The 11,143-nt window shown below is 41.6% G+C and overlaps 1 protein-coding gene across 4 annotated transcripts; it reads left to right on the top strand.

Moving 5' to 3' along the window:
• The first annotated feature begins 308 nt into the window (after positions 1-308).
• cracr2aa (calcium release activated channel regulator 2Aa) lies at positions 309-11,130 on the top strand. Of its 4 annotated transcripts, XR_008953322.1 has the most exons (20): positions 406-422; positions 850-866; positions 2,083-2,450; positions 3,516-3,627; positions 3,702-3,897; positions 4,661-4,807; positions 4,927-5,017; positions 5,131-5,226; positions 5,510-5,697; positions 5,779-5,850; positions 6,248-6,293; positions 6,378-6,457; positions 6,539-6,830; positions 6,975-7,107; positions 7,699-7,780; positions 7,868-7,982; positions 8,372-8,473; positions 8,552-8,628; positions 9,588-10,634; positions 10,735-11,130. XR_008953322.1 is itself a non-coding variant. In XM_057052154.1 (19 exons), the coding sequence occupies exons 3-19, from the start codon at positions 2,193-2,195 to the stop codon at positions 9,673-9,675; spliced, it is 2,175 nt and encodes a 724-aa protein (XP_056908134.1). In that variant the 5' UTR covers positions 406-422; positions 850-866; positions 2,083-2,192; the 3' UTR covers positions 9,676-11,130. The 4 variants fall into 4 exon arrangements, 3 of the variants coding, with proteins under 3 accessions (XP_056908135.1, XP_056908134.1, XP_056908136.1); XM_057052154.1 differs by having other exon boundaries at positions 9,588-11,130; XM_057052155.1 differs by lacking the exon at positions 850-866 and having other exon boundaries at positions 309-422; positions 9,588-11,130.
• The last annotated feature ends 13 nt before the right edge of the window (positions 11,131-11,143 follow it).

Raw genomic sequence — 11,143 nt, 5'->3', positions numbered from 1 at the left:
AACTGCTGGGTGTTTGGTCTTGATTAGAGATCACTGATCTGCCGCCTGTGACCGAGATCATGAAACCGGTCTCCTTAACAGCAATTAAAGATAGAATTTTGCCAGAACCGTCGACGAAACGTTGCAGTATTTCCATGCTTAAATAAATATGCAAACATTTGATGATTAATGATGCTGGAACACGCTGATGAACACAGAAAATCAGAATATTTTAGTGTTTCGAACCCGGATCTACACGTGAAAAGTGCGCTCGACGGGAATGTCTGTGAGCTTGTGCGATTGTACATCCGCGTTCCTGTTGCCATGGTAGTCGAAGCCCCTCCCTCCATTTTAGCGCCATCATGCTCGGTCACTCAGAAACGGATCTGACGGAAAGCGACTCAGCCGAGTCATCTAACCTGAATTTCACTTTTCATTTACAGGTAATTAATCTATTTTTTCTTGCAACGCCGCTTTATCTGCTCAGGATTAACATCGCGGGAGTTTGCATGCTGGCTTAATTAACTCGACAGTCCGGTTTGACTTTGCAAATGTGCTCTTACTCTGACTGGGTGAGGGGAAAAAAAGTTGATTTGGTCTGCCTGGCGTATGTGAGGCAATGGTGTGGCAGGAAATTTCACGAGTTAAAAGTTTGTAAAAGGAAGTAGAAACTTTTTCTGTCTCACGTGTGTTGTGGAAATAATGATAGAAGAAGAAAGGAAGTCCCTTCAGGAAGTGGAGCGACTTTTAAGTAGCGTCTTGTATTAACTTCAAAAATACTTTAAATTACACCTCAGATGGCTCCTGTTATTCAAACAAGTCATTCCTTTAGGTCCATTTACAACTGAAGTTTAACTCTTTCCCATCTAGTTGGAAAACCGTGACAGGTGAATATGGCCTCAAGCGAAAATGTCAGTCTTTTATGTTCTCAGATTAAGTTTCTCTTTTTAAAATCTTCATATGCTGTGTTCTGCAGAATTAAATACGTAATATATACTGTAGAGTACTTTATATATATATATATATATATATATATATATATATATATATATATATATATATATATATATATATATATGCAAGATGTGTGTTTTGTGTAGTATTTACAGAGATGGAAAAACTTATCAAAAAAACATTTCCTTGATTTTACAAGTATTTGTCTTAGTGGTAGAACAGTAAGATGTCTATGTCTTATTTATTTTTAAGGTTTGTGCAAGTGAGTCGTTGGTCACCACAACCCACAGATTGTTGTGGCTTTAAATGTCAAACTCTTCCTCCTCCTATAGATGTGCAGGTTAAGAAAAAGTCACCGTCAAATAATCTATACACCTTTCATATCTTAATATAATGGACTCATATTACAAAATATTGTTGAATCAGCAGCTCACCTAAGTTCCCCCTATAAATTTCCTCTCATGCCTTAGTTTACGTGTCAGTCCACACTTTCCTGGTGAGGTTAGTCACGCTTAGTGTTGCACAGTGGGCAAGAATTTTGCCACATTGTAGATATATTGAGAGGAATTAATCTTTTTATTTTTATTTTGGAGGATTAAAAGCTTGGGCCTCCTGTGTGTGTGTGTGTCACAGCATGTCCCTGATCTTGTCCCTGTCCAATATCTTTCTACCTGTCTTTTTCCAGTCCCACATATCAGCATTTGCATGGATCAACACACACGTAGTCTGCTGCATATGTGCACTCTTCCAAACCAGCGAAACATTAATACGTAGTCTGAGTGACTAATATGTCAATATTTCTATGCAAACAAGGCTCTTGTCAGTGTACTAGAACTTTATTTTCAGTCTTTTATTTTCAGTTACTTGTCAGTCCACGTTAGCTTCAGATGGGTCATTGTCCCAGACGTAAAGGTCAATAACAGCAGTTTGCAAAATTAGACTGCTCACATCCTTTTTACTCTAAATATTTAATGACTTGTATAACTTAGGGTTGTACAATAATATCAGCGTTATAAAACACCAGTCTTACCTTGCAGTGGCTCATATGCTTCACAAACAGAAAAAAAGAAAACAACTCTTTTTCTGGGGCTGGATTTTATTAAAAACCCTCTTCTGCTGTCCCTCTCCTTGTTTCGACTTATTACATAGGTAGTTGCTAAGAGATGGGAGTTAGTGACAGTGCTCAGAGGCTCTGATGTCGAGCAGCCTGGGATTCTCCAGGATCTGTAAGCACCGCAGCTCAACTGTACCCGACTCATATGAAGGACGGAGGGAAACATCCTCAAAGCGACACACTCGCCGAAGCCATGGCGGCTTCAGCGCTTTCCCGCGCCGCCGCTAACGACGCGAGCAGCTCATCGGTGCGAACTTCGCGGCAGAGAAGAGGCAACAGCGAGGCGTCGGATACCTCTGAGACCAAAGATGTGGGGCGCAACACTGTCCAGGAGAAAACTCTGGAGTTCTTTCAGATGTGTGACATGGAGAACAAGGGCTTCATCACCCGTCGTGACATGCAGGTAAGATTTTAAAGTAGCCAGTATACTTTAGTGTATGTGGTCACAGAGACAAAGTGATTGGTTTGCTGTCAGCTGGTCATTTAACGTGAAATATATAGTTAACTAACTTCAAAATCAGAGGGTGGTTAATTGATGCAACATTTATTTGGTATTTATATCTATATTTATCTGGTATTTTCATAATGGCCGTGAAAAGTGCGTGTGTTTATTAATGAGGCTGAAAGCCCACTTTATTTGAAGAAGCCGTGATACAAAGAGCCACGTGGACGCTTTGTGTCGAAACTCCTCCGCTCACATTAATGTGCAGATCCACTTATATACTCATCACTGCCACATCTCATCCTTTGATGAAACCCTCGCTGAGGACCCTAAACACAAAGTGGGCTCGCTTTGAAGCTGTGTTTATGCTAATGAGTCGGAAAGTAGATGGTCAGCAGCACGGCAGTTCTCTTCTCGCTTCACTGAGGTGTCGATGCCCATCATGCAAGGTTCCATATCACAGTGAACCAAGCGCGCCTTCGTTTGCACTCTTCTCGATTTTCGCAGCGCAAGGATCCGTTTGTCACCAGCAGGCTGTGGCTGTAATGCTTTACTGTTTGCTGACATAAGGGATGTGGTCTGCCTGCCCTGATAACACCATGTACAAAAACAGCTGATAATCTTCCACAGATCCTTTGCTTTGCCCCTTTCCTGCCCTGGATTGTACAAGTGACCTCGGTCAACATATGTAGAACTGTAAATACACGCTGTTTACAGAGGTGTGGCTGAATTTCTTTACTTGTTTTAGGAGGTTCCCACTTGCATCAGATTATTTTGGTTTGCTTAAAAACTGTCGGTTGGTGCATGTGTGTCGCTGAATGTAAGCCTCATCTGAAGTCTTTTAATACCCTCGTTTGTAATTAATGCTGACGTGTTCAACTACAGTCGGGAGGTTGAGGGAACATGAACCATGATAACCACCACTTAGATGACAGTCCAGAGAGGCAGTTGTTATGGCTACGCTGTCATTAGCTTCCTTCAGGCTTTGTTTTTGACAGATGCAGCTGTCTTCTGCATCTTTAACAGAGGCTAAACGGGGGGCTTCCTCTTAGCGCAGAGGAGCTGGAGAACGTGTTCGATACGCTCGACTCCGACAGCAACGGATTCCTCACCCTCCAGGAGTTCTCCTCTGGCTTTAGTATGTTATCCTGTTGTTTCTATTTCCAATAGAGCTTTCATCAACTTTAAGCGCGAGCTGCTGATTTGTTTCAGGTGCCTTTTTATTCGGCCAGGAGGTTTCTGGAGAGGAAGGGAGCCAAATGGGAGAGAAGCCACAATGCAAAAGCCCAGGAGAAGTCCTGTACCAGACTCAGTGGGAGGACGGTTTGATACAAAGAGAAGAGGATGAAGAGGAAAAACACTTTTCCTTGCTCATGGAGAGCCTCGGCGCCAACAGCGTATTTGAAGAGTGAGCAGTTTGTGTGTGAGCCTAAAGATTCTGCAGTTTGGTCCAACTTGTATCCACTGTAGGCACGCTCAGTCAAACTTCTGGCCTGAGACTATTATCAGCTGTGTAAACTGATCGGGTAGAAGTCTGTGTAGATTTTCAATCATCCAGGTCATAGTTATCCAAGCTAGTTTTCTGTGTCAACTGGACTGTTTTTTTTCTCTTTTGAAGATCAGGTAGAAGTTTCTACTTGTTGCAATGCAAAGCTCTTTCTGTCCTCGGCTATCTGTTATTATCCATAGCAGTGTCTGTGTTTTTTTGCATCATAGCATTTCTAGAACTGTCACACACTGGTCTGAAACCCTGTTACACCTTGCTCTGTCCTGCTATTGCTGTTTTGTTAAGATGAGGACTGTTTACACATTGCTTTACCGGATGGAATGAGATCTATTGGCAGGATCTTGATGAAATGTGTGACTCACCTTTAACAAACATCAGGTGCATAATTAAAGTATCCTGTGAAAGAGAAGCAGATCCCAAACTTTCATACCCCATTTTCTTCCAACTCCCTGTTTGCCTTCAGTCTGTTTTAGCAGCACTGACAAAGCTCATAGTTTCTGCTGCAGTGAAGAGATTTTTAAAGGCAAATTAACATTATGGGAATCAGCTAACCCTCTTATCATGTGGGCAACTGAGGTGTGGTTTTGGGTCACTTTATAGGCAGGGGTGTCCTTCATCATGACAGAAGTAAGCATGTGATTAAAACATGATTTTGCCTCATCAGCCCCGCGGAGGTGCGCAGCCTGTGGGCACAGCTGCGGCGCGATGAGCCGCATCTCTTGGCAAATTTTGAAGACTTCCTGTCCAGGGTCACATCACAGATAATAGAAGCAAACGAGGAGAAGAAGGAGATGGAGAGTGCTCTAAAGAGGTCCGTAGGTTTTTATACCAATATCAAAGTGTGCAGTCATGTCTATATAATGCATTTATTGGTTTAAATTTAAATTTTTAAAGGTTTAAACATTAATTAAACTTGTCTTTTCTTTGCAGAAAAGCAGCAACACACGACAACGAGATTCAGCATCTTTACGAGGAAATGGAACAGCAAATAAAAAACGAGAAAGACCGGATTGTGCTGCAGGTAAAACCTTGTCACCCCTTTCACGTTATTGTCTTTCATATTAATTGCCACAAGTGTTTTACTTCCTGGATGTTTGAATCATCATCAATGCCTGTTTTATCCCTGCTCTGAAGGACCATGAGAGGTTTCTCTCTCGCTGTCAGGAGATGGAGCTGCAGCTGTCGGGTAAAGAGAGGGAGATGGAGCAGCTCTTTCAGAAACAGAGAAGGGTGAGCAGTTTAGAAACACAAAAAATCTCTATATCAAAGCTTCCTAGCATTTTTATTACGACATTTTAGTATGAATTAGAGCCCCACAATAGGACTGCCTAAGGGTTTAGGAACTACTGATAGCCAAAACATTGATGCAATTGGCAGACTGGTGTCGAAATTGTTCTAAATTGGTGCATGTTCAGTAAAATGGAATGATCCAAATGTACTTTAAGTTGTCAAGATGAGAGGAGGTTCTTCATTCAGTGATTACAGTCCAAGTTTTTCTCTAATGAGTCTCTAGTTGGAGCAGCAGTACCAGGACCTCCACAGTGAACAACATGTCACCAAGGTAGCAAATGTGAAACTGAAGCAGACCAACGACGAGTTAGCGCGGGAACTGGACCATACCAGTCAGGAGTTGGTGCTGGCCCAGGAGCAGCTGTGCCTTCTGCAGGAGCAGGCCACACGACTTCATGAGGAGAAGGAGATGTGAGTCACACTGGTGCAGATATCGTTGGATAGACAGAGTCATAGTTTTAACAAACTGTCTGTTGTTGTTTTCCCACTCAGGGAAATATACAGACTCACTGAGGGGCTGCAGAGAGAGCGGGCAAGTCTCCTCAAACAGCTGGACCTTTTGAGGTACGGACTTAGAGGTACAGCTGCACACACCTGCACTTGTTCTTGACCACAAGAACTGGAGCTGTAAAGTAAACTGATTTTATAGATTTTAGGGATTTCAGTGATTAAAAGTAGTTTGTAGTTACATATCCACTACAAATGTTACTTTCAGCCACGTTGATCTGCAGAGTAGTGGAAAGTCAGCCAGATGTGCTGTTCTGGGTTCAGATGCTGCTGGATAGTGATAATGGGCAGGTTTTGAGGGTTTGGGTCCCTTATCATCAGTGATGGGATGTGATAACAACATTACAGCTGCAGTGAGATTTTCAAAAATGTATCATCAGCTGTATTATATTGGAAACTGTGTGCAGGTAAAATGCTTGATAAAATCACAGTATGTTTCATTTCCTTTGTTTAGGGAGATGAACAAAAATTTACGTGATGAGAGCGACATGTGTTTTCAGGTACAAATGCATTAAAGTGCTGAGTTGAGCCTAGAATCACCTGCTTAGAATAAAGCCTGCATCTCGTTTTGGATTCTGCTACAGACACCAAAGAAAACACCTGTTTTAAGGCAGAATCCTTCAACCAGTACTCCAAAGCACCCAAACCCAGATGTCCTAACAAGGTGAACAACCAGAGATTTTCTCCAATACTTTGACAAATTTGTCACTATGTTTTGGGTTTGAATGTTACTTCCTATTGGCAGTGATGAAGAGGAGCAGACCACCAGCTCTGCAAGGCAAAACCTGACTAAGAGGCTGTCCCAGACCACCTGCATTCCCCAGAAAAGAGGGCATCTCCAGAGGATCATCTCCATAGAGGAGGACCACCTCCCGCACTTGCTCCAGCGTGACCAACTGGCTCGATCGCCCCTTCCGGAGTGTAGTGAAACAGAAGAAACCTCGGACAACGAGGAGATGAGAAATGACCCATTGATGAGAAATGAAACGCCAACATCCCTGAGAGGTCGGCCTGTTGGCAAGGAGACCAGCATTAATGTAAGCACGCGCACACAGAAGACTGACTGACTTGCAAGAAATCTTTGCACAGGACTGTGCTGATGATGCTTAGGAAAAGAGGATTTTAATACGCTTTTATTCTATCGATGTCCAACTTTCCTTCAATCCCATCATCTTCCTCAGGATGAAAGTGCTCCCTCGCTTCCTGACCGCCTCTTCAAGGTCGTCATGGTGGGAAACTCCAGCGTAGGAAAGACCTCCCTCCTTCGGCGATTCTGTGATGACTCCTTCCACCCTGGCACTTCTGCCACTGTTGGTACGTGCGACAGCACCTATTCTGAATATTTAACCTACTTCAGTGGTGTGTGTTTGACTCGGCCTCTCCACCTGTCATGACATCCAAACCTTCCATGCATCGGAATAGCTAATGAGAGAAATTAACTGACAGTTATGAATCCATGACCTCTGCAGCAATTTAACTGGGCCTGTTTATGCTTCTGGGGGCTTTCTTTGAGTTTCATAGTTCACAGTTTAGCCTGCAGTGATAATATGTATGAAAATAAAAATGCCCTAAAAGTACTTGAGTGAAAAAGTAGTCACCTTCCAAGTAGCTAATAAAAGAGATGAGGCTCTGGTTCTGAATCAAGGTCAGTTGGAGAAATCCATGTCATTTTTTCTTAACAAAGGCATCAAGTCAAGTAAAGGTTGTCATAGTAACTTAAAGACTTATTTTATTACATGGACAATGTTAAAGTGAGCCTTTCATTTTCTGCTTTTTGTAAATAAGTAAAAGCAGCCGATCAATGTGTACAGTTTACACATTACATATGTATTTTACATATTGTATTTGTTGTGTATCATTAGAAGCATAAAAATACATAACATTTGTTCTTGGGTGCACGTGCAGGTATTGATTACAGTGTAAAGACAATAACTGTGGACAGCAGCCAGGTGGCGCTGCAGATGTGGGATACAGCTGGACAGGAGAGGTGAGGAGAAGATTGATTTTGTTTATTCTGATTAGTGTTTAGAGACGTTAAAGGCTCTGCAAGCATTTTGTTGACTTCCTGCTGCAGGTATCGAAGCATCACCAAGCAGTTTTTTCGCAAGGCCGACGGCGTGGTTGTGATGTACGACATCACAGCTGAGCAGAGCTTCACCGCCATCAGGCAGTGGCTCACCAGCATTAAGGTGAGGCAGGCAGAAGCCCTGCTGTTCTGATGCTGCATCCATTCCAACATTAGATGATTAAATATATAAAAATATGCTTTTCTGCCATTTTTGCCTCTTACCATTTGACAAAGTGAGTGATTCTGGTGGAATCATGTCGATGGTTTTAGTGTGACTTTATAGACTTTATGACCGAGCAGCTAAAATTTAGAGGCTCAAGATTTTTGGGCCAGGTGTTGATAATAAAGGTGTTAGCCTAGCTACATTAACTGGCTAATCTGCAGGTAATGTAGTACACACTCCTTAAACCTTTTGGTCAGATTGCGGATAGTGTTGAGTACAAATAGCGCTACAGGTAAATGAAAAATCTTTCTATATATAGATAGAGATTTTTTTTTTTTCTTCTCTAGGAAAGCGCAGGAGAGGATATTCCCATCATGCTCCTGGGAAACAAAACAGACAAACAGATGGAGAGACAAGTTCAGCATGAAGCAGGTCAAAGACTTGCCAAGGTCTGTGGAAATATGTATTTCCAGTGTGTGTTAAAAATATAAAAAAGATGTCATAAGTTTTGGTTTTCCTTGTTTTAGGAGAGCCAGCTGGCTTTCTTTGAATGTAGCGCAAGCTCAGGATGCAACGTAATGGAGTCCATGGTGCATTTAGCCAGGTGAGCAAAGAAATGGGACCGTAACAATGTCTCAACTTAGAAGTTGACATATTTTATGACGGAGGATGATTGCACGATTACCCAGCCAACTTTATCAAGTTGCTGCTTCGGAAGACTTGGTATGGTTTGTTCTCCAAAATCAGACACTCTGAAAATTTGGTTTGGTTTTTCTATTTGAAAACCACAACAGGAAAACGGAACAAAAATTGAGTGGAAAAGAGTTTGAACATTAGTTTTTCCTGGGAACTGCTTTGGTTTCCACCATTCTGAACTGGAGGGAAGTCATCAATTTCAGGTATAGGGTTCCAGTAATATGGCGGCAAGTGACCCCCTACTATGATTTAGTCAGAGAACATTTTGAAAGCAGTGAACCACATGCTGAAATCAGCATCGGTCTGCAACGTTTCAGTGCTCCAAAGTGCTCCGGTATGACGTTGGACGGTTCTGACCAGCACATAACTTTATTACCATACCAGGAACTGCTTGATACTGAAAGCTTCCCTGTAGTTCTTTGGAGGTTAGACATCGACACAATTCCAGGTGTAAGAGAAAACTTAGCTTTAAACAGACTCCCACCCCCCCTCAATTTATATTTTCCAAAGGGAAAAATGTTGTATTTTGGTTTCTCTGTTAGTCTCTTTTTTTCATTTTTATGTTATTTTAAAACAAATAACAAACCACTGTTTCAATTTTCTGATTTTGTTTTCAAACAGAATAATGAAAGAATGAACAGCACATTTCTTCAAATTTACTGTTAATAAAGCGTTAATGCCATTTTACAGAGACAATGTCATTCCCAATGCACTGCTGGCTCTTTCGTTCATATCTATTATGAAAATGCTCCAGGACCACATTTAAATTACTCTAAAATTATCTGCAATCCTGCAGAACTCCAGGAGATGGCAATAAAGTGCGGTTCCTCATCTGATGTAGTTCATCTGTCTCATTTTATCTGCCAGGATCCTGAAAGAACAGGAGGACAGGGTGAAGGAGAAGACAATCCAGCTGGTGGGCAGCCCCTCAGAGAAGAAGAAATCCTGCTGCTAAGCATGCGTCGTAGCACCCCCCAACACACGCACGCACACACACACAAACACACACACACACACACAGAGTTTCATCACACGTGTCACCACAGAAACACTGACTGCACCCACTGCTATTCTCAAACAGCAGCTGTTTTTTTTTTGGGGGACCAAATAAAATGTAAATACTGTAATAATAAATCTTATATGATAAGTTCCTTTTAACCTGAATAGAAATTGTTATTTTTAACCTTAATTAGTATTTATTTAACTACCCTAAACTATTATTCTGCTTCATCTGGTAATTTGGATTAATTTATTTCCACACTGTTTGTGCTTACACGCACGGTAGTATTCTGTATAGACCATGAATAAGCTTGTCTTGGACCTTAGGACATCGCCATTGATACATCTTTTTTCTAATTGTCTAACTTATTCACACTGGGGTAAATCTTATCTGAACTAAGATGAGGAGTGCACTGCTCTTAAAGCCCTGAACTTTCATTTCTCCTCCTGCAGCAGGTGCATGGCTTTAATGTGTGTTTGATGCAAAAGGAAGAGAAACTATTTTCCTTGGACTGCTCTGGAACTGTTAGAATATTCTCCGCTCAAATATTCACAAGGAAAGCAGAATATTTCACTAGCTGCTGTGCATTTTAGCACATTATTTGGATTATTGCTTTCATCAGAATACAACCCATATCAGAATATTACTTGTCCATAGTTTCTGCATCGCGCAACAACACCAACCAGGGGAAACTGCTTGTGTGTCAAACGTTTTCTATCAGTGCAGCTAATTTAAAGAGTGAGATGACACACTTGTTACAGAGTTGATTGAACCATCTTATGGTCTACACCAGAGGTCGGCAACCCAAAATGTTGGAAGAGCCATATTGGACCAAAAAAACAAGAAACAAATCTGTCTGGAGCCGCAAAAAATTAAAGCCTTATATAGGGCTTATAATAAAGGCAACACATGCTGTAAGTGTCTATATTAGCTGTATTAGCCTACTTTCCAAATGATAATAAGGCTACAAATACATAATGAGCATTCATGATTACATGTTTATTTTCCCTGCAGCGCATCCTGGAGAGAATGACGCACCACGTGGCCACTCTGCTGTGCGATGGAGCTTTAAGTTTAACTTCCATTATAATGAGATGTTGAAATTAAATATTTATTATACACATTTATACAGCATTGGAGAACTTTAAGAATGTTTGTCACGTTTTTCCTCCTGCAGAAATTATATTAAAACAATTTCCATTTTCATATTTTTGAAAAAGCTCCAGGGAGCCACTAGGGCGGCGCCAAAGAGCCGCATGTGGCTCCAGAGCCACGGGTTGCCGACAGCTGGTCTACACTGTAACCAATAGTGTTTCACTACTGCCAGTATGTCACGTGTCATTGTGTAGTTACACACCTGTGAATATAAAAGAGACAATAAAGACATGGTGATGTCATTGCATTTGTAAAGGTGCCTTGGTGC

This window comes from Takifugu flavidus, chromosome 13, assembly GCF_003711565.1.
Source record: "Takifugu flavidus isolate HTHZ2018 chromosome 13, ASM371156v2, whole genome shotgun sequence".
Lineage (NCBI taxonomy): Eukaryota > Metazoa > Chordata > Actinopteri > Tetraodontiformes > Tetraodontidae > Takifugu > Takifugu flavidus.
The sequence above is the reverse complement of the archived record's forward strand: the minus strand, read 5'-3'. Positions and strand labels throughout refer to the sequence as shown.

Excerpts from the sequence above, each read along its gene's own strand:
- cracr2aa (XM_057052155.1), top strand. The coding sequence starts at position 2,193 with ATGAAGGACGGAGGGAAACATCCTCAAAGCGACACACTCGCCGAAGCC. Across the intron at positions 5,018-5,130 it reads AAGACCGGATTGTGCTGCAG|GACCATGAGAGGTTTCTCTC; the intron begins GTAAAACCTTGT and ends CCTGCTCTGAAG. Across the intron at positions 8,474-8,551 it reads CAGGTCAAAGACTTGCCAAG|GAGAGCCAGCTGGCTTTCTT; the intron begins GTCTGTGGAAAT and ends TCCTTGTTTTAG.